This window comes from Melanaphis sacchari, unplaced genomic scaffold (genome assembly GCF_002803265.2).
Source record: "Melanaphis sacchari strain LSU unplaced genomic scaffold, SCAv2.0 Contig44_pilon_pilon, whole genome shotgun sequence".
NCBI lineage: Eukaryota > Metazoa > Arthropoda > Insecta > Hemiptera > Aphididae > Melanaphis > Melanaphis sacchari.
This window is the reverse complement of record NW_020271295.1, coordinates 2,461,874-2,485,496: the sequence shown is the minus strand read 5'-3', so window position 1 is coordinate 2,485,496 and position 23,623 is coordinate 2,461,874. Positions and strand designations below refer to the sequence as shown.

The 23,623-nt window shown below is 23.8% G+C and overlaps 4 protein-coding genes across 7 annotated transcripts in view; 2 read left to right on the top strand and 2 right to left on the bottom strand.

Annotated features, from left to right (window-relative positions):
• Positions 1-796: 796 nt before the first annotated feature.
• Positions 797-2,538, bottom strand: LOC112597935 (gamma-secretase subunit PEN-2). The gene is made up of 2 exons (XM_025344187.1): positions 2,498-2,538; positions 797-1,299 (listed from the first exon to the last, which is right to left on the bottom strand). The coding sequence occupies exons 1-2, from the start codon at positions 2,499-2,501 to the stop codon at positions 869-871; spliced, it is 435 nt and encodes a 144-aa protein (XP_025199972.1). The 5' UTR covers positions 2,502-2,538; the 3' UTR covers positions 797-868.
• A 1,066-nt stretch (positions 2,539-3,604) lies between these two features.
• Positions 3,605-5,465, top strand: LOC112597934 (mesoderm induction early response protein 1-like). Of its 3 annotated transcripts, none has more exons than XM_025344186.1 (3): positions 3,605-3,749; positions 4,392-5,158; positions 5,248-5,465. In XM_025344186.1, exon 2 carries the CDS (start codon positions 4,409-4,411, stop codon positions 5,153-5,155), a length of 747 nt encoding a protein of 248 aa, XP_025199971.1. In that variant the 5' UTR covers positions 3,605-3,749; positions 4,392-4,408; the 3' UTR covers positions 5,156-5,158; positions 5,248-5,465. The 3 variants fall into 3 exon arrangements, with proteins under 3 accessions (XP_025199971.1, XP_025199969.1, XP_025199970.1); XM_025344184.1 differs by having other exon boundaries at positions 3,605-3,788; XM_025344185.1 differs by lacking the exon at positions 3,605-3,749 and adding an exon at positions 4,117-4,324.
• A 5,235-nt stretch (positions 5,466-10,700) lies between these two features.
• Positions 10,701-13,060, top strand: LOC112597931 (CCR4-NOT transcription complex subunit 7). Of its 2 annotated transcripts, none has more exons than XM_025344181.1 (3): positions 10,701-11,003; positions 11,945-12,378; positions 12,508-13,060. In XM_025344181.1, the coding sequence occupies exons 1-3, from the start codon at positions 11,001-11,003 to the stop codon at positions 12,995-12,997; spliced, it is 927 nt and encodes a 308-aa protein (XP_025199966.1). In that variant the 5' UTR covers positions 10,701-11,000; the 3' UTR covers positions 12,998-13,060. The 2 variants fall into 2 exon arrangements, with proteins under 2 accessions (XP_025199966.1, XP_025199965.1); XM_025344180.1 differs by having other exon boundaries at positions 11,928-12,378.
• A 7,666-nt stretch (positions 13,061-20,726) lies between these two features.
• LOC112597964 (glutamate-gated chloride channel alpha-like) overlaps positions 20,727-23,623 on the bottom strand; it is an 80,091-nt gene continuing 77,194 nt past the window's right edge. Inside the window, exons 13-14 of the mRNA XM_025344235.1 lie at positions 22,130-22,216; positions 20,727-20,981 (exon numbers count right to left, since the gene is read on the bottom strand). Coding sequence (XP_025200020.1) covers positions 20,805-20,981; positions 22,130-22,216 — 264 coding nt within the window. The 3' untranslated portion in view covers positions 20,727-20,804. The remainder of the gene's footprint in view (positions 20,982-22,129; positions 22,217-23,623) is intronic.

Genomic DNA, 23,623 nt, shown 5'->3' with positions numbered 1-23,623 from the left:
GAGAGTATAACTGAAATTACTTATAAAACATTCCAAGTGATAAAATCCCGTACAGGCAGATTATCCTTTTCGGTCAGATTAAAGTATAAATTTTATATTTGTTCATTTTTTACATGATGAAGTTGGGTTATATAACTAATTGTTAAATAAATAACATAAAAAATCTTATAAATAATACAATGAAAAGTACATAGTAGTGAGCAATATTTAATAGCTGACAATTAAATTTAAAATTTTTCAATTAATGGTAAAATCATGACCCATTTTCATTATACATTGTAATAACTCACAATCTATTGTAAAAAATATAACTTACATTTTTAATTACACAATGTAAGCTTGATCAGTATTAGTATAAATATACTTATTTAAATACACAGTAAAACTTCCATATTATTATATTATTAAGTTTCAACAAAAAATAAATTCTCACTAGAGAGAAATTTGTTAAATAGGAGTTCATTGTGTAGACAATTTACCAAATTTAATTAACATTAAGCTTTAGTTTTTTGACCAATATAAAAATTACAAATACACAACACATAGAACCTTAAAATTAATTTTACTTAAATAGGTGAATATAAAATTGATTAAAGAAATAAGAACCAAGATATATATATGAAATTATATTTTTTTAAAAATTTTATTTTGATTAAGACATAAATCATTAGATATACATACACATACAATGCACAATAATAATATTTGATCCAATATTTTAACAGGTATGGAATTAAAAATTAATATTTATTATAAAAATCATATTAATATTATTTATTATTTTTACATTAATAGTTATTAAATATTACATAAAAAAAAAAAGATAAAATACTTATGTAACAGAGAATAAGTAAATCCTACAATCATTTTAAGCAGATCCAGTAGGAAAATTAAAGGTTAGATAGTCCCAGTTATGATAATTCCTTTGTGTTTGAAAGTAAAACACCCAACCAATAAGTAACACAGACCAAAAAATGAAGCCTATTCCTGATCTTAGAACATAGCGCTTAAATTGTGGCTGTTCTTCAAATGGTTCAGCTAAGTATGCATCATTATAATGCCATACAAAATTTACTAACCAAAAAAATGGCAGTAAGAAAAATCCTGCAATATAATATATACGGCAGATAGTTAGCTTTTCATCCATTTTTATACTTGTTCTCCAATTTGGGGGCGGTCTATGTTCAGTTTGATCTCCATTGTGCAAATGACAAGTCTGTGGATTTTGACGAATTCTTACTTCTGGATACTGATTTTCATTTTCATTTGCTTGTGAAGATGATGGGTTTGATGACACATCTAAAATTAAATTATGATGCAATTTATTATCATTATTCATTATAATACTTAAAATTATAAGTGAAATAAAAATAATAAATTCAACTTGACAACTCAACTTAATTTTTAAACAAATTAATACATTGTTCTGAAAATCAGGTATTTAAGATGGTAGATTATAAAATGTTATTTTCTCTATTATTTACTATAATTCATCAAAGGGATATCAAAAAAATATGATTTTTTTTATCTTACATTTCAAGTTTAATTAGTTATTAAGAAATTGTTATACTCACAATATATATTTAAAATTTTAAAATGCTATTAACTTGCTTTAAAATTGATTTTAGGTCAATTCACTTAAGTACTCAAAATAACAGAATAAAAAATTTATCTGAGTCTTAAATTGTCTATGTTATGTGTTAGTAAGATGGAGACAACATAATATATGTGGCCATGTGGGTGTAACATTCTCTTAACACCAAACCCTGGTTCTTACTATACTACATTGATTAGAGTATTAAATATAAATATTACATAATAACATTTTGTTACCTTAAATACACAGAACAAAACAATGAAACATATTATATTTTACTATATTTATATATCATTAAAACAAAGTCTTCATTATGGTATTTACTGATAAATTGACAATTCTGTAAGATAATACTAAAATTTCAGGAGGATATCGGTTTAAGGGAATATTAAGTCTTATCTTTATTAAATATGTTAAATGAAACAATCTTTTCAATACTATGGTACAATAAGTAATGCCAATGAATTAATGATATTAAATTGTAAGAGGTTTATAGAGGAAATTAATAAATAAATTGGTAATAACTCATTTGGACAAAAAGTTGAGAGCGAATAACCAAAATTGAAAATACTAAAAATGATTTCAATTTATTAAGAAATTATTATCTCTTTAATGAATTTAGATAGACACAACTGTTACTTATTAGCATATTATTCATAATATTGTAAACAATAAACAGATCAACAATAAATGACTTATCAGCTAAACATTTATATAATAAAATAATTTTAGTAATAGAAACACTCAATTAAAATATAATTAGTATAAATAAAAAATATATATATAATAAAATAAACTTTCAGTAAAAATTAATAATAATAAATAGATCATAGTAAGTAATTATTTCCTTCAACCTTGTTACTGAACGTATATACTTGAATAAAAACAAGTTATTCTTACCCATTGTTTATAGTATTAATCGATGTAATTACGAACTATATTAATATATATATATAAAGAATATCAAAATGAATAGTAAAAATGAATTTTGTTTTAGATAATTCAAATTAAATTAGAATAAAATAAAGTATATCATATTATCAACCATGATCATGTGATAAAATTTTAAAATAATCATAATATTACATTTGTCATGTTATCAACATATTAAATATATAAACCTTATCTACCTATTTACTTTCATTTTACTATACATTTTTATTTTTAGACATATTAAAAAAACATAATATTAAATATCATAGGACGTCGATCGTCTATAATTAAATGTTTCGCTTATATCTTAAACCATTGACCCATAAATGTTTACGTATTATTATACGTGTTATTTTTCATTTTATTGCCTATACATAATATTATAATATAAACATCTGTGCTTTGACTTAATATAAAGTTATTCCTTATTTATTTTTATTTATTTTAAGTCAATGATTTATAGCGCCGATTATAAAGATCTTCTTTAAATTATGATTATAGATTTATATTTATATCTTCGTTAGTCAACTATCAATCATCTGCTTAATAATTATTATTTTATTATTATAAAATTATGTTACAATATATATTTCAACAAAATTATGATTTATTATATATTCTTAAATGTAAAAGATTCTGTAGTTTGTTACAAATAATATATAAATAACAATTATTAAATATTTAAATACAAAATAATTATTTTACTTTATAGAAAGTCGTTGTACGACGGATAGATGAATTTCGAATTTGGGTAATAATTAGTAACTACAATAATAATATTATTATAGATTTTATTCCATGAAATAGTATCATCAAAGAATATTATCATCTGTAAGTAGTAGGAATATTATAAATCGGTGACAAAATAAAAACTAAAAACATATGTTTATCAGGAACCAGAATTTGGTAACATTGCATTGCATTGTCTATTTGTTTATAAACAATTAGTTCATAGTGTTCATACTTCATACTATCGAGTTGCGACTATTTAGTATTAGTATCTACGATATTATTATTGTCAATAGTTAAATAGTTTTATATATTAATTATAATTTGTATTTGGATAGTTCGATTGCTTAAATGTTTGATATTAAAACTTTGAATACGTATTAAGATTATTTTAGTATTTTTAGTTGTGAATTGACAATTAGTATTCGATTTTTAATCTAAGTGTCAGAATTAATTTTTTTATGAGGATAATAATTTAATAACTGTTATTGTATGTACTTCAAAAAAGAAACTTTCTCTTAAAAAAATAGTAATTATAATTAAAATTAATTAATTTTAGTTATGTATTATTATTGATAGTAAAATATATATTCTAGAATTACTTGTACTTTGCAGCGATTCTTAACCTGTGATCTGTGGTCCCTTGGGGTCCGTGATACTCATGTTGGGGGTCTGCGACAACCTTAATATATAACATACGTTAATAAGTGACATGAGTGCATTTTTACAATATTGTTGAATTCTTATTTTTGTTTTCATGGTTAATATATCTTATTATGTAAAAAGGTAGATATAGTTTATATTATTTGTACTACTTTTTTTCTGAAAAATTAAGTGTACTAAAAACTATTATAAATTTGGTTATGATAACATGATATGTTTTGTAAAAAAAAAAGTATTTGAAAAAAAAAATTGGTAAAGGGGTCTGTGATTTCTAAAAGTCTGATCAAAGATTTGTGATCTATAAAAGGTTAAGAACCGCTAGTATATTACGTAAATAAATATTTTTTTTTAAATAATGTAGTGTATAATTTTTTTAAACAATCTCAGCATAAATTTTGTTTGGTAATATTTCAAATATATTTAAAATTAAATAAAATGTAATTAATTATTGAATATATTATTTTTTTAGATATATACGTTAAAATAATGTCCAAGCGAGTAACAAACGATCGCCCTGATTATTCTGATCCTACTGATGATAGCGATGGTAGTGATTTTGATGAAGTGAAGAAAAAGACTATAATGGTAGGTAGCGATTATCAAGCACAAATTCCTGATGGATTGTCCAAGTATGGAGATGATCCACCGTACCAAAATGTTGATAAACTTCTTTGGGACCCTCATAATACAACTGATGCAGTTATTGCTGACTATCTTCATCATATTCATCAAATTTCTCATGGTATAAGTATATTACCTAAAGGCAAGCATGTACGAGATGATGAAAATGCGTTATTTTTACTTTTGCAATGTGGATTTAACACTGAAGAAGCATTACGTCGAGTTTCATTAAATGATCAAATGTTTGGTCGAAGAGCCATGATGGTTTGGTCAGAAGAAGAATGCAAAAATTTTGAAAATGGCATCCGTTGCTTTAATAAAAACTTTTATTTGATTCAACAGCATAGAGTGACTACAAGGACAGTTGGTGAACTTGTTCATTTTTATTATTTATGGAAAAAAACAGAAAGGCACGATGTATTTGCTAGTAAAGAACGATTAGAAAAGAAAAAATATGCTCTTCAACCAGGTATTACATTTTATGAAGACGGTGAAAATTCCGTACTAAATCAAAAGACAAGTCAAGTTGGTAATTGTTTAATTTACTGTGATCCAAAACGATTACAACGAATGGAAACATCGGGTGTACATGTCACTCTAGTGGATAACTAAAGGGTTTGTTAAAAATTAGCTTACTATTAATAAATTTAAGTATAAATAAGACGTTCCTCTAACTATGTACTCTGATTTTATTTGTTTATTAGGTTATTTAATGTGAGGATGTACTACATTTCTATCAAGTATTATTAATATTTTAATTTCCAAATTATTATGTAATATTTAAAGTTAACACACCATATTTTATTTTGAATAAAATTTCTGTATCATATACATCTTAGTAATTAGCATATTAAAGGCAATTTCAAGCAAAATTAAATACCTAACAGGGTAAATCCAACATAGTTTAATTATTATTTATTAACTAGTGATTATTATCATAAATTAATAGAAAACAGTTTAAATATTTTCTACCAATTAAAATTGTAAGGAAAACAATATTTATTCTACTTCACAATTATTAATTAATTAATTAAATTAATATTAAGAAATCATAATAGATAATGTAACTGTTTATGTACCACATATTCACTGAACATAAAATATGCCAGTTTTATTGTATAAACAGTACTATAACTATTGGTGTTTTTAAATTATAATTTAAGATAAATATCTAAATATTTTGAAATATTATTTATTAATTACTTTAGATGAACTTGTATCAAGTATATATAATGTATTTATTTAATTTATTTATAAAAATACTTTACTTTAATCAATTAACTGGTGAAGTAATTCATTTTATATTTAATTTATACCAGTTCTTAAAAATATGTTTCACTTTAATTGTCTTAATATATTATTTTTATATTTTTGCTTATTAAAAGTTTTTTGTTAGTGGAGCGTTTTAAAATTCTAAACATTATGATTATTATGTTTAAGCTTTAATTAAAATTGTTGTATAAATAGATTTTAGGAAAAAAATGTATTCTTTTATTAATATTAAAGAAATAATTAGTTGAAAGTATAGTTAGCAGGTAGTATGTTTAAAAAATAAAATATACTACTTACATTATTTATTGTAAGATGTCAGCATTTTATTATAAAATTTTTAGTATTATATTTTTTGTTACAATAGAAATAATATTTATACATGAACAAATAACATTAGTTAAATAGTACTAGGTACTTATTCTATGTTGACTAATGACTGATATTATTTCGGCAAATTGTAAAAATAATTTAACTAAATATTACGCTTTTGACCATTGTGCTTTCCAGATTCCTATTTTAATTTCTTAATTCTTTACCTATGTCAATTTTAATATTTTAATTTTTTTTTCTATTATACTTATCTAATGTATATTTTTTTTTCTATACATTTTATTTTATTATAAGAAAATATAATTGTAACATATTTGTAAATTAAATAACAACAATTTGTAAAGCAAAATGTACAATTTTGTTTTCTATATTTTTTATAAATTATTTTATTACAAAGTACATACTTTTATTTTTTAATATAGGTATGATTTAAACTAATGTTATCCATTTATAGTTTATAATTTTTGTTTAATAGATTTTATTATAAAGAGTAATTAATAGTACTTTTTTTTGAATTATTCAATATTTCCAATATTCAATATTTACTGCTTTTATTAATATCTGTAATTCCACTTCTATTAAATTATTTATTTTTTAAGTATTTTAAATTATAACTTACAGTATTATATTTCAATTGATTTTTATTATTTTAGTTTCATATTAATTAAAAAATACTTAACTCAAAGATAATCACAATTCAATGATAACTTTAGGCCTTAACTTCTAAGCTTATAGTTTACAAATATATTTTCATAAAATAACTCATTTAAAACTATGATGATATAGAAACATTTGGAATGTTTACTAGATTATGAATGTGAAATATTTGATGAAGAGTTTTTTCCTTAAGTATAACAGTTGGTTTGTTTGTCGTTAAATTTTGGTTGAAGTATTGTGTACTTTTTATTTAAAATTTGGGATTATCATATTATTTTCAGTTATTTATATACTGAATCTAAATTAAGCAAACTCAAATCTATAGGTAAATATCAAATTTAAACATTTTATCTTAATCAATCATTAATAAAAAAATATATTGACTGTAAATTTTTGATATTTTTTAATTGATAAATAAACATTTAATTTTAAAGCATTTTCATCTTGCGATAATAATATTTTATTGGCATTTATAGAAAGAAAAGCTAAAATTTTTTTTTAATTTCCAATGTTCCAAATATTTCAAAAAAAGAAAATTTTAAATTTTCATCATGTATGTTAAATTATAGCAAATAACTATCATCACTGTTAATCTTGCAGTGTTCTCATACAAATCAATGTGTTATACAACTTTTTTTTTAGTCGGCGATTTGAGCGTGAAAAATGCATGACAAGCTAGAAAACGATGTGACGTCTCGAATCGTATGAGAATTTTGCAAAAAATACAACTAGAGTGTTTATTTTTATATTTAAAATAATATTCTAAGAATTAGTTTGTTTTTTATTATCTCTCCCCCTTCTTTGAAAGGAATATCACAATCTTCGCAAAACTATTAGCATATAAATATTTATATTCCGCGTAAAATTACGTACAATTAGGGTGCAAAAGATTGGTAAAAAAATTTCATTCTTCTTAAGTGAGGGACTGGAGTGACGTCACGCCAAACCCCCGAAGGGTTTTTGATATAACTTAGTCTCTTTGGTCATACATATTCTGGGACACCGAGTACAAATTTGTTCTAAATGATAGAATAATAAAAATCTATATTTTTAAGGGGGGGGGGAGACTGGAGTGATGTACGTTTCCTATAATTACAATTAATAATTGTCCGCTTCAAATGATTTCAGAAATCATTTTTTATTTAATTAATGTACTTAATTTACTAATTCCTTTAGTAAATAATATTGTGGGTTTTGTATGAATTGTATGTGTTCGTTTAGTAGTTTCATTGACCGATTAATAAGTCGGTTTGTAATTTGTTATAATAACAGTTGTACAATATAAAATATTACCTATGCATATAATTGCCATGCTTCAATCAGTTCAATCGCGTGAGTCTTAAAAAAATATGATATTTTTACTTTTGGACATTTTTTTCGTCTGTTTTAATTATTGTAGGTGAACAACTTAAAACACAGATTATTTTACCACTTATTACTAAATACTAAGATTAAATAAAAAACATTTAATATTTGTCGTAAAAATGTATGGCGCCTTAGCTTATTTTCAACTTTTTTTTTGCGTATGGTTATATGTGCGGGAGTAAGCCAGCAGAAGGCCTAAGTTTGGACGCCTATTTGGCAGAATTTTAAAAGTTAGGCACCATTCGTAGATTTATACCATATCCGGTTGGGGGATGGCGGCCTCGCTACCTAAAATATACAGTTGTCTGCCCAGAGAGTGATGCCGCCCGTAGCCGGGATTTATGGTGTGTGTCACAATCGACGCCTTAATCCATTCCGCTACTCCTTGATCACCTAAAAGTTGTATACATATAAATTATGCTGCATGAGGTATATTTTTACCTTGGATGTACCATACCATTTTTTTCCTTTGATACCATAGATCTGAATATTTAAATAAAAATAAAAAAATTAATCAATTATTTTTAATAGGTACCTATCTAAATTCGTGTTTATTAGTAGCAAGTAGTAACTAGCTATTACTTAATAATTTAATATTTTGAAGCGGTAGAGGCGCATCTAGAATTATTATTTATTACTTATTGGTTAAATAAGCGCTAAAAATTTATCAATAAATACTAAATTTGAAAATAATAAACTAGATTAGTATTGTAAATTGTGATATAAGCTTAAGATGACAATTGTTGTCTCTTTATAACTTTACAAGACGTGCGTATCATACTAAATTTAAGTACAGAAATTATTCACGAATTCACGGATTTTATAATAATTTAATGAAGTGAGTTATGACGTTAAGCACTTTTTAAGAGACATAGGTACACGTGTTTTGGCCTATAGGCCGCAGGGTTCACCGAGTACTGAGTAGTGACTAGTAATAACTAATAAGTAGTGAGTAGTGAGAATTGAATAATAAGTAATAACTAATAACTAATAACTATTCTGACGCTACTGAATGTATATTTTAGTTATTATTTAATACCTAGTGTAATAGTGTCCAAAGTCCAGCCAAATTGAATCAAAGTGCGGAATGAGCGAATAGCATCCATAAGTCTTATCTTATAATATATTATATTTATGTTGGTAGGTCAGAAACTAAAACATATATATTTCTGTACTACACAATTTATATTTAACTTTGCATCACCAAAGTTATTTAAAGCATGTAACACATAAACATAAATTAGTTAGTTTCTAAATGAATAATAAATGGTACTAATCTTTACATATTTCATTTTATACATACTACATAGTTATTAGTTAATACTAAGTTACTGGCAAACTCAGAAATATTCGGGCAAAATGCGAATAATTGTCCACATTATTGGGCAAATATATTTTGGCTTTGGCTGGGCAAATCTACTTCTTTTTTTTTGTAGTTGAGTTTATGACCAATCTAAGTTGGGCAACACCGTAGCGTCTTAATAGTATAATTAAAAAATAAATATTATTCTTCAAAATATATAATTAAATATGATCATGCATAATAATAAAAGTATAATGTTAATTTTTAGAATTAATATTATATTGTATATTTAATTATAAAAATAGGATAAAAATATATTTTCAAGGTGCTTACATACATGAATCATGTATTAAATTAATTTAAATATTAATTAACAGTATAATATCAATTAAACAAGGTGCATCCTGATTCCTGACATCCTGTATTCTTTAATATAATGAATAAGTAAAATACAATAACAATGATAAATAGACTGTTTACCCATGTGTAAACGTGTAGTAATTAATAATCGTAATCGTAATAAAACCTTATGATAGAAGTTACTAAGGTTTTGCTCAAATGAGGTTAGTCACAACTTAGTTTGTCGATAAAATCTGAAATATGACATTTTTGGATTTACCCCAAGTATCGTGGCCAATTGTGGGCAATTTGTATTTTGCCTGGCATTTCTGAAGTTTTCCCGATTTTGACTCTTGAGTTTTGATTGTAACAACGGTATTTTTACAAAATATTTCGAAATGTATTAATATATATATATATATATATATATATATAAAATTTAAAATTTAATAAAGGAAAAAATAATTACGTCATTACACCTTTTTTAATTTTGTATTACACACTTAGCATTTTGTACCAGTACCACACAATTTTGGTCTCTGATATAGGTAAAGCATACTATTTTTTTTTTTTTTTGTAGTAGGTATAATACAGTATAATAAAATATATACTATACTATTACTATAAATTATAATCAGTAATCAGTATTCACTATTTAATAATCTAAAATAAATCACTAATTATTATATAGTATCTTAATATTTTTAATAATATGATTGAACGTTGAATGGTTCTATCTCGTCTATTTATACACACGATGGCTACGTGTTTTCCCGTAATACGTAATATTTCCAATAAACTTAATAAAATAAATATTAAATAATAATAAAATAATACAAATTACCAATAGCCAATAGGTAAGTAGTAATAATAACTAATAATAATTGAAGTTTGACACTTTGACACTTTGACAGTCGATGGATAACATTCTCTAATGCTAAACGCTATTATACCTGACACTGAACTGTTTCTGTTAATATTTTCGTGATCTAAAAATTGAAGTATTATTATACCTATCAGTATAATCAGCATATTATTAGTATCGTTGTATCACAATTCAAGGATACTTATATAAACGATTAAAATGTATAGAACATTTAATGTAGTTGAAACATTAATTTTAAGTTAAGTGGTACCTATTTAGTATTACAGAGTGTTCCTGCTGAATTTTAATAATCAAAAACAAATTTGATGGTAAGTAATACATTATTGTGTAGTTAGTTATAATTTTTGAGGAATAAGTACCTAGTAGTTAATTTATCAATTTGATGTTGATAATTTTAATTATCTTGGTATTTTTAAATTTATATCTGTTATTAGATAGGTAATATTATTTAACTTTGTAGATTAATTAATAAATAAGGTTTTTTATTCTTGATCCGGTGTTTCATTATGTATATGATGGTATTATTATATTATATTATGTATTGATGGTACCTACTTAGTATTAATAAATTAAGTAGAGGTCCTAGGACCTAGGTAATGATACTTACATTAAAGTTTAAATAAGCAACATCAGTGATACAACTATAGAGGTTAACTATTGGGAGTGTTAAAATTATTTAATACAGAGCAAAATCCATATTACCCAACATTTCACAAAGCAATTAAATAATTTTTGGTATATCACACGGTAATTAAACAAAAAAAAAATTATACATTTTATTTTTAATAATTTTGTTTTATATAAACATCCTTTGTTTAAGTCAGTAAATGTGTTCAGTTTAATTTATGTGTCAATTTAATTAGCCAAATTTTATTCAATCTTTGTACTTAATGATTTGTAAATTGTTAAAACTATGTTGTATGACATAGTTTCTTGTCCAATTCTTTAATCTTTGTGTCAATGAAAGGGGAAAACTATTTAAAATTACTTATTGATACTAATTTAACGTTTTCAGTGTTTATTCTTGATTGTTTTTTAACAGTTAATACTTTAATAAATTTATTTTTTTTGAAATAAAATGTTTATACTTATAAATTTATTATATTTGGGCAGAAAATGTTATTTTACTAGCTTTGAAATCAAGAGATTTTAAATTAATGAGTAAAATATTTAACATTTTCATTTCTCATTTTCTCAAAATTAAAATAATCTTATTTTGATAACTAATTTAGGTATGTATATTACACAGGTTAAGCATAACACTATTGATATGCCTGATAATAATTTAACACTTACCACTGAAGTAGAAGAACTAGAACCAGAACTACAGACATGGATACATCCCAATTATGGTATAAAAGATGTATGGGCTCATAATTTAGAAGAAGAATTTGCATCAATACGAAAACTCTTACCAAAATACTGTTATGTAGCCATGGACACCGAATTTCCTGGAGTCGTGGCTCGACCAATCGGTGATTTCAAGACTGCTTCTGATTATTTGTATCAGTTGTTACGATGCAATGTCGATCTTTTGAGAATTATTCAATTAGGACTTTCATTTTTTGATGAAGATGGCAAAACACCTACTGGCCAATATACAACATGGCAGTTCAATTTTAAATTTAATTTATCTGAAGACATGTATGCTCAAGACAGTATAGAATTATTGACAAATTCTAGGTAATTGATAAATTTCTTTTAACTAATTGTATATTACTAAGAAAGCTAAATTATATTAATTTATATACCTATATAAATAAAATAATTTTGAGTTTGTTGTATGTCTTGAAATAAGTTTTTGTTTTATAGAATACAATTTAAAAATCATGAAGAGAATGGAATTGAGCCGATAGTTTTTGCTGAATTCATTATAACATCTGGTTTAGTATTGATGGATAATTTAAAATGGATGACATTCCACAGTAGTTTTGATTTTGGTTACTTGGTTAAAGTATTGACTGATGAAAAACTACCACAAGAAGAGTCTGAGTTCTTTGAAATGTTTTCTCTGTACTTTCCCTGTGTGTATGACATAAAGTACCTAATGAAGAGTTGTAAAAATTTAAAGGGTGGTCTGCAAGAAGTGGCTGATCAACTAGAACTGAAGCGTATTGGCCCTCAACATCAGGCTGGTAGCGATTCTTTATTAACAGGCATGGCTTTTTTCAAAATCAGAGATATGTATTTTGAAGGAATGATTGACAGTAAAAAATACTGTGGTCATTTATATGGTTTGGGTATTACCACTTTAAACAACGGTCAATTTCGATATGACAATGAAGGACCATTTAATTTGTAAATAAAACTATTATATATTTTGTTCCCATGGTCATTGTTTGTTTTTTTTTTTTTATCCATATTTAATAATGCAAATATTGTGAGTTTCAAATTGAAATATCTAAATTAAAATGTTTAGTTTGCTATTTATTTATTTTATTTAAGCTCTGTTCACCAATTATGAAAAATTTTGAAAAATTATTGAAATATCTTAAGTTTAGAATAATTATATTAGAAAAATAAAAATAAAAACGGTGAATTTAATATGTTTTAAAGTACTTAAAAACAATAGAGAATTTTTGCTTAGTTAAGGAAATAAATGAATATTAGTAATATTAAAAATATTAATTTTTGTAGATGATTAATGTTTGTTTAATTTATTTTAAGTAAAGCAATCACCTATCTTGTTTTGTCACAATGTTTTATTTTTTTAAATTATTAATATTTAAACAAATTAAATTAACATTAAGATTGGTCTAAGATTTTGAGCGTATAGTTGAACGTAATGATTTTAAAATTATGTTTTTATTGTTATATTTTTTCTGTATTTGTCACTTTTTGGAGTAATATAAATTCAATCTTCAAAAGTGGTTTCTGGTAAAAAATTAGATCTATTTTGTTTTTTTGAAATTACAAATTAATTTTTTTTAAATTAAAATATAATTATTGTAAAAAGAACAAAATATAGATTTTAAGTAGGAGGTGGGTATGAATGCATGATTTTATATGTATTTATTGTTATTAATTACTCATTATTAATATCTTATTTTACGCATCTGTTTACCTATTAAGTCATAAAATTAATGTGTATTCAATATATTATGTAATAATAAAGATAAATATCTATAAGTATATATTTTTATTACAAGAAAAATGAATACCTGTGTATAAAATAACAAATGCAAAAAAAAGTACTGTAAGACTATTTAGTAAGAAAAACAACAAATTATTTAGCTACGCTATAATTTAAAGAAAATTAATATTAAATTAAACATATTAAATTTAAAATCTGCAGCTAAAGTAATATTTATGTATATTACATAGGTACATATATAAATTGTATATAAATTGAATCTAATACTACTATATATTATGTTAAAATATTATAAGCAATATATTAATTTATTTGTTAAACAGTAAACTATACAACTTGACGTTTAATTATGTATATTAAATAATAATATAATATTTTATTAGTATATTACTTATTTTGTGTGTATATTGATAAAATAAATTTATCAATAGTCAATATTCACGAGTATGATTAGCATTTTAGCAATAATGATCATTTTAATTTTTAAAATTTTTTTTTATAGAAAAGAACAATGAAAACAGAAAAAACAAATTAATAATCGCTATAATATAATAGTAAAACGAACTAACAAAAATTAAAATCATTATATGCAAATGCAACTATTTTATAACAAATATAATAATAATAATAATAATAATAATATGAGTTTTACAACTTTAAAAATAATAACACAGCGTAAATTGATATGCTTGACTGCTTAAAAATACCCAAATAAAATATACGCACACGTAACAATGAAATACTGTGTTTTCCATAACGCACAATGTGCCACTAAACTTTGATTACAATTTGCAATTTACAAATATACCCGTTGATCCATTGTCGTAATGTTGATAAACATTATTGAATTACAACCATTATTCGCAAAAACAATACAACTACACAAAGGCACTTATATATTACGATTATGATTTAAATATGGTTGTTGTTTTTACACATAAAAAAGAAGAAAAGCGTAATAAGCTATGAATAATATAGTACCTACCTACCTAGAAAAATATAAATATTAAATATGGGTCGTTTATTATACAAATAGCTAATAGGCATTATAAAACGCATGATGATTTTGTTTATAGTTATAATGGTGTTAGAATCCTTTTTTTATAAATATGAATGACGTACCTACATTAATGAGTAATGATTGCAAATTGTATGATAGTGTAAAATCGAGTTTGCTATATTAATTATACCTATAAGTATGTAATATATATCATGTAATAACGAACTGTAAATACTAAAGAGGTAAAAATCTTAAACGATTAAAATATTATATATCAGACTATTTAAACGAAAACGAGATAACTACCTTCCTAATAGGTAGTTTAGTACAAAATATAAATACATTTTAGTTAGGCTAATATATCATATTATACGAATGAATTGTAAGTTGCTTTGTAAATAATGATACCTACTACGTACTACCTACCTATCGACTATTTAGATATCTAAGATTAGTATAGTAGGTATAGGCTGAAGTAATTAATTATATTTTAATATAATCGAATTAATTATTGATATAATATTATTTTTATAAGTGGGCGATCGGTTATTTTTTGAAAATTGATGAGCAAAATTATTTTATTTTTTCTCTAATAATAAAATTACTTCTGTCATATAGATATAAAAATTATTTTTTACATCTTCTAGAACTTGATTAATTAGCAAAATTTATTATGAAATATATCGTGCAAGTAGATATATAAAAAAAACATAATTTTAAAATTTAATCGATTATTAAATCATTAGTTATATCTACTTATTTTGTAGTATATGATTATAATTAGATAATTACTTAAAAAAAAAAAAAAAATGTTAAATTGGCAAAGGAACAAAATTTCATTGTAAATTTAATATTTTGCACATAGATTTCTCAACAATCGGGTAAGTATTAAAAGGATATTAAAATTAACGAATTACATTTTATTGCTTGTTGCACTGATGGTTTTTATTCATAACTCGTTAAAACAGAAAAAATAAACACTTCAGTCATACTTATAACTGTTTGATTGGCAACATAATATTATGTAGATTGTAGGTATTGTATATTTTATATTTGACAAATAAATAGGCTATTATTGAAATTAGACATTGTCAATACTAGTGAGAAGATGGGTACCTAGTTACAAAAAAATAATAACACGAGTATATCACAACTAGTTGATGGAGTATACAGAGTATAGGTACATATTCCATATAATAAAACCATTCAACTACCATAAGTGTACTATTGTAATTTTTTAAAAGTATGTTTAACCAATGTGCCTTACCTAACTCATTTATTTATCATAAAATATAGACTGAAATAAATAGGCTTGTGATGATGATAAATAAAATGCAATTTCTCGAAATATGAAAATCAAATTATCATGATGAAAAATCGCAAAACCCTCAAGTGTATTAAAATATACAATATTAGTCTTATGCTTTTACATTTTGGAAGAAAATATTAACTATGCATGTATAGAGTAACTATAATATAGTGGTAGCCGTACAGAAGTTATGACGACTCAAACACTCAAAACACGCTACCTATACAAGTCAACCTACAGTTACTGTATCAGATTCTTAATGATTGAAAAAATAAATTAATATTTTTATTTTATAATATTGTATATATTGTATAAGCACATTATGCATAAGATGGAATACACAATGTTATATAGGTAAGTAGGCACATTTTCAAAAAGTTACTTTTCAATAGATATTTATGCAGAAGAGGCAGTTAATAATTATTTCCTATTTTACAAGTTATCTATGAAAGAATACAGATAGAAGATACACATTTAAATTTATAATTTTCAATAATGTATCTGTACTGTAATTATTTGTATGTTATTATAAAATATAATTCACTACGGTTTTAAATTTTGTATATAAGTATCTATCGTGTTGTACATTTTGTATTTAATTAGCTGAATAAGGAAAATGGAAATAATATAACTTGGAATAACTTTTCATTTTTGGTATAAGTTTTCATAACATTTAATTTAGTTGTTTAATTTATTTAATCTTGTCGTTTTGAAAAAACAAATCGATAACGATTAATGAATATAATATTGATTAAGTTTGTAGATAGATACCTATCTAAATATAAAAATATTTAAATTTTAAATAAATAAGTGTTACACTTATACAAGAAAGCGTTTTATTAATAATTCAATGACAACGTTGTTCTAAGTTATAGGATTCATATTATTGTACACTAGAAACACAATAATTATAAAAATATAAGACACGATTAAACAAATTGTAATATCTAACTACCTAAGTCGTTAGTGAAATCAAGTAAATATAATGGTACACTCAGAAGTGGTATACCTTTATTAAGTTTTGAAATTTTACACTTCGATTACATAGATGGTTTAAATAGAGTATAAAAAAATTAAATTTATTATTTTATGACTTTGAATATGTCTAGTGTTTTTATTAGCTTTTTAATAATATAAAAGCCAAGAGGTATAAAAGTGACTGTGTGATACTAGTTCTGAAATAGTCAATTTTATAATTTGTATATTGTAATCTGTTCAAAATATTATAGATAATATAATATGTAATATTTATGCATGCAAATTAGAGTAAATTATGAATGTAAAGTTTATAAGTTTTAAATCATAAAATTGTATTGATTTTAATTTAATATATCGTACACAAGAATTCTGATGACATTTACCTACTTTTAAACATATTGATACAAACTAATATTTTAAGAAGTACCTACTATGCAATTTTCGTCAAGAAGATGATAAAAAAAAAAAACACGATTTGTGTCATACACAGAATGTGATTTACGTATAATGTGTCATGTGCGTCGCGAATGATAAAGAATATTTTAGACGTATAATTTACGACACGAGGTACATGTAAATTTTATAGCTGTTGACCTTTTTGAGTCAAAAGTTAATTTTTCTTAAGTGATTTCCCGTGTTTTGCAATTGTGTGGCTTCGTAAATTGAATACCATATTATATTCTTGGGATTTCTGTGAAATGCCAAGTGTAAGGTGTGCCACGGGGTAAAAAAATTAAGCTTATTGTAAAACACTAAGGAGGTACTGGTGTACTTATAACAATAATACGGTGTGAAAAATAATTTGTATTATGTGTGATAATTAAATTAAATTAATTAATAAGGTAATGAGTACCTATACACATAAATTGCGTTGTTAAACATGTTATATTTAACTAAATGAGATTACGATTATTATTGCAATAATTTAAAAATTAATATTATGTGTTAATTCCATTGCTTAATTACAAGTTTTGTAAGGTATGACTTATAAATGACGTGTAGGTATTGTTAAGTTGATTTTGCTGTATAATATAAACGTGAATGTATTGATATTTTCTTCAAACGACGCAAATTGCATTTATAAGTAGGTACTAGGTTCATTAATAGTGCTGTTCAAAAAATAAGAACTTAATATAATTTATTATTATGAATATTAATATTATTATTATTTTTATACGATAAGGTATTCTACTATAAGTACTTATTGTTTTTATTAAAAATCGACATTTTATTTTAAACGGATGAAAAAAAAAATGATTGCTATTATATATCTAATCTAACTTAATGATCTAACCTTTATTATGTTTACTTTCGTATAGAGCAAAATTAAAATTGGTAATGTATTAGTATATTAGTATATATCTTGGTGTATGACTACATTTTGCGTAAATAATTTTAAATAAAACAATCGAAATTTAGTATAAATTAAGTTAGAAATGAGTCCATTTGTCGATTATCCTCCAAAATTTTACTGAAAGAATATTTTGGTAAATAATTATAGTTCTAACAAAAAAATAAAATCAACTATTTGAAAAATTGATATATTTTATATTGTTTTATATTAGCGTAGCATATAAGTACTAATATAGGATGTACAGTGGTAATGCGTTTTGATGACAAGAAAGTTTTGTTCTGTAATTTTCTTTAGTTACTCGTTTTCCAAGCAAAATAATATCAATTGAAACTTTGAAAGTATTGGATCAAAAAATATACACTAGACCCTGTACGTGTAATTAATGCTGGTATTTGGTAAATTTATACATTTTAAATGAGGTGTGAATAAGGCGGTTTTTAGTTATTTTAAAAAGTCTAAGATTTAATCCTGATATATTTAAAAAAAAATGTAGCACTAAGAATGATTTTTGACATTTACGTATAGTATTTACACATATTATATGTATGTGGGTCTGAAGTTATTGTATAGTTTTGAAATGGTTAAAAGATCTAGACGTAGACAATATTATGTACAAGATTCTGATTGTCTGAAATTATTATCAGATCAAAATAGCGTTATTAATTAAATCTTCATCTATAAATAACGAAATATATACTTATTTATATAAATTATTATTGAGCTATGATGATAAATGAAAAAATAACCAATAGATATTGTAACGATTTTGTATCAGATCAATTGTTATTATTCTATAAGAATACTATGTACAATGTACATATATAATCAGCATATCTATAATATTAGTATAATAAAACATTTTGAAAAGAGCCGTTTTACCTGTATCTTTTGTAACAAATGTCTACAAGTAAATATAATTTTATGGTCCACGACTATGCGACTATTTTTTACATGAATATGATAAAATATTTTGATTTGGTGCGTTTAATCTTCAAATAATTTTTTTTCACGATACTCGTTTAAGAAATATAACGTTACGGCGAAGTGTATTAAAATATGTATCTACGTCTTATTGTAACGGATAAACTTTAATGACATTTTTTTGTTGTTTTCAGTATCGTTTGTAGAACTGACGAATCAAAAAATAATGTACCTATCATATTTGAATTATAAATATTTTTTAAACTGTGGTAAGTAATCACTTCCATGTTTTATAGATCTTATAATGTTACTTTATGACTATTGTTAATTATTGGTACTTTCAAATAGTAAGACAGTAAAATGTATGATATTTCACACAAGGGAAATTATAATATACCGAATGAGTATTATAATTTAAAATCCTAAAAAGTTACTTATTGTCAAAAAAAAAAAAAAAATTTAGTTATACAATAAAAATGAACAAATAAATGCTACTAAATTATCACATGAGTATATGACACATTGGTGTAAATTTACAATCAAATAAAGTACGTGAATTATACCTCAAAGTCTATAATATCTGTGTAATCACCTACCCGTAATTTAAACCATTATGTACCTATGCACTTAGTTAAAGAGGGTAATGCGTTCAATGCATTGATATCTGTATACATACAACTGTCGTTCGATAATTTCTGCAGAATACGATCATAAAAACATTGTACGTCAACCCTCGACCATTTACCGGTATATCTAACATCCGATAGTATTATACTTATTATATTTGACATCTTATATTTATCGGTTCCTATTGGGTGAAAAATTTTGAAAAAATAAATCTCAAACAACAGACAAGAAAATCTTCATACCTATAATATATTGGTTTTGTGGTAATTTATTAAGTTCATAAGCCATACAGATAATATTATTACTAATAAAATATTTTATATTACCTATGTTAAGTTTTAATTTCCTTACCAGACTTTTAGACGGGCTGGATTTTTTCCAGTTGATATTTTTATGGAGATAATTTACTGTTTTAATTTTTTGAATGATAAAATTCAAAATAATAAAAAAACGTATGTTTTAATTTTCTTAATAATATACATGTTTCATTTTACTTAATAAATTGTATTCTAATGGATTTTTTAATTTTATTTTTAATTACAATTAATTAAAACGATACGCTAACATCGTATCAATATTTAATAATATTATTGCATTTTAAAAATGTTTTTTTTTGTCCGTGGTTTGAGATTTTTTTCCCTCAAGCCTAATTTATTTTGTTTCTAGATTAACTTTATTGGATCTCTGAATTTATTAGTCCAATGTCAAGTTGTAAACAATACCGGTATTGATCGTATTTAAAATAACATTATATCAAATTATTATTATATTGCTATATATAAACGTTGAGCTTCTTGAGCCACCCGTATAATACATAATAATATGTCTATTGGGAATAATGACTTGGATGACTAGTGTAATGAATGAAGAAGAATATTAGAAACACTGCGTATGCCGTAGGAAATGTGATGCGAGCGATAACGTCGATGGTCTTAGCAATCCGTATTGGGTGTGGTGGCATTTTACGCTTCTTGCCGCCATTGCTTCTAATATTTTGTTCTTCCTGGTGAAAAATAAAAATCAATAGCATTATTATAGTTTGACTGTTTGAATAGTTAGTTATAGGTATGAGATTTTTTAAAATTTATTATTGTATTAGGTACTAATTATTACTACCTATATCGTAAGAATAAATTCAATTTTTAAAAATTTATATTAGGGGTTTGAAATCATTATAATACGTATCATAATATTTTTTTTGTTAATAAGTAAGAGTAGGTAGGTACTAAAAAAATTCTGTGTAATAGTGCTATTTATGAAAAATTTAGTGCAACTGGTATGATACTCTTTTACATAGAAATTTACTATTAAATATTTTTATTTATTTTAAAATTTGATTTTTATTATTAATACAAAGAGTGGTGGTAAATTCTGGACACCAGCTTTTGAACATCAAGATCAATATTCGAAAAGTTTAATTGATGTTTAGATTCTATGTACCTATTCTATGCTGTTTTGAAACATTTTTTAAGTAAAAATAACAACAGAGAAGGCTTTTTAGTATATAAATTAGGTGTAGGGAATAGAATTAAAACTTTCAAAGATATTTTTCTTAGATATTAATAATAGGCAATTGATCGTTATGGAATCCTGGACGCTGCGCCAAGGCCTACAGTTTAAAAACTACTAAACTAATCAGTTTTATATATCTTATAGAATAAAAATATTGTTTAGCTTAAGATTGTAAAATGTGTATGAGGTAATAAAAATAAAAATTTCTTTAGTAACGTATAAGTTTCATTTCTAAATGAAAAACTATAGGTCTGTAATATCAAGTAGAAATAAGTTACATTGTATTTTACCTATTATTATTAACAAAAGTCGTGATTTCGCGTTAAAAAAAGATATCATACATAAATTGATAAACAAAACATTTTAATTTGAAGTATTGGACTAATGTAATATGTTAATACATATTACATTTCTTTTAAATATAGTAAAAATAAACCTTAAACAGGTATCTGATATAGATAATAAATAGCTTAATCACTAATACTGGCATATCAAAAATGTATTATAGGTATTATGTGAATTAACTACAACATGTTATTTAATAAATCTTTTGCAAAAATAGAACTTTTTTTTGTTTAGTTTAAATTTTAAATTATTCTAATAAACGTTTTGATACGCTTATTGAAAAAGTATACGTACTGTTTTTGATGGACAGGTGTTGTGTAATAACGAATGTGTGCACGCCCCTTGCTCACAACTGGAACATTCCCCTTGGGTCTTGTCACTCTAAATGAAAACAAAAGTAATGGAATGAGTTATTATTATATAAAATAATATTGACTCTTGTAGGATTTCAATAAAATGTTTGAACATTAAAATATGTATTGTATTTAAATGTTTAAAAAAATAATATATATATAAGTAAGTGTGTGTAAACACAAATATCTATAAATTATAATTATATTTAATTACTTCATGATCGTATGGATAATAATGAAGATGGATAATTATTTAAAGAATAGAAATAATTTTAATATATTAAACAGTTAATAGTTGCAAAAGGTAATTTCGTCTTCTGTAATTTTAAGCTCAAATAACACAATTATTTCTATTACCTATTGCCATTTTTGGCAATATCTATGTGATACTTGGTTGCTAGTAATTTTACGTACTAGTGCTGCTCTAGTTCTTATAAACGAAACAATAAAATGTAATGTATACGGCTTTAACATTGTATCTATCAATCCATGTATTCATGAAAATGTGAAATACTCATAATGCATTATAGAGTTTACTCAGGCAGTAAACGAACAAAATGAAACTGAAATAAAAATCTAACTCATCCTCGTAGTTAAAAATAGACTAATCAAAAATAAAACGAAAACAAACGGAAATAATTTATAGTTGTTCACTTTCATTTAGTGTTTGTAGACGAGTATTATTGGGTGGTAAACATTGTTATGAAAAAAAAAATTAAACATCGTATTTAAATTTTTTAATTATAACAGGTGGAAAATACTAGATAACGAATTATTTTTAAAATTTGAAAGGGCTGCTGTTAATAATTAGCCATTACTGCTTGATTATTAAATAAATAAATTTATTATTGTTTGAAAACGGTTTTCATTCATATGGACCATGGAAGTATGTAGAGTGATTCATCAGGGACGACCACTTCTTTCTTTTCTTTGATAATGAAATTATTCAAAATATGATTTTTTGAATTTTTAAATACCCTTAAAGATCCGGTTTTTGGATTTATTTAAATTATTTTGTATTAATTGAATATTATGAAAAAATACATTGCTCGAATTTTAAGTAGAAATAGTTAATTTTAAAATTACACAAATGTTTTTAAATGTTTTGTAATATTTTATTTTATAACTAAGTGAAATACATTTTAAAGGTATTGAAAAATATTGTTTAAGTAAAATAGGTATGAAATCTAAGTTTAAGGTTGTAAATACTGCAAATATTTAAAAAAAAAAATGTACAAATAAGGTCTTATGAAATAATTAATAATTTAAAAAGAAACATATTACTAAAATATTATGAAGTGTGTTAAGTCAGGATCTAAACTTTAAATGTTATATATTTTTATTAATTACAGAAAGTTTAATGTCGGTGTATATAAAATAAACTATATTTGTATATAAAATAATTGCCAGAAAAACACTATTTAAAAATGACTTT

What these genes read in the sequence shown, in the direction of transcription:
- LOC112597934 (XM_025344186.1), top strand. Translation starts at nt 4,409, where the DNA reads ATGTCCAAGCGAGTAACAAACGATCGCCCTGATTATTCTGATCCTACT.
- LOC112597931 (XM_025344180.1), top strand. Translation starts at nt 11,930, where the DNA reads ATGTATATTACACAGGTTAAGCATAACACTATTGATATGCCTGATAAT. An exon ending in GAATTATTGACAAATTCTAG is followed by an intron (nt 12,379 to 12,507) that starts GTAATTGATAAA and finishes TTTGTTTTATAG; the next exon opens with AATACAATTTAAAAATCATG.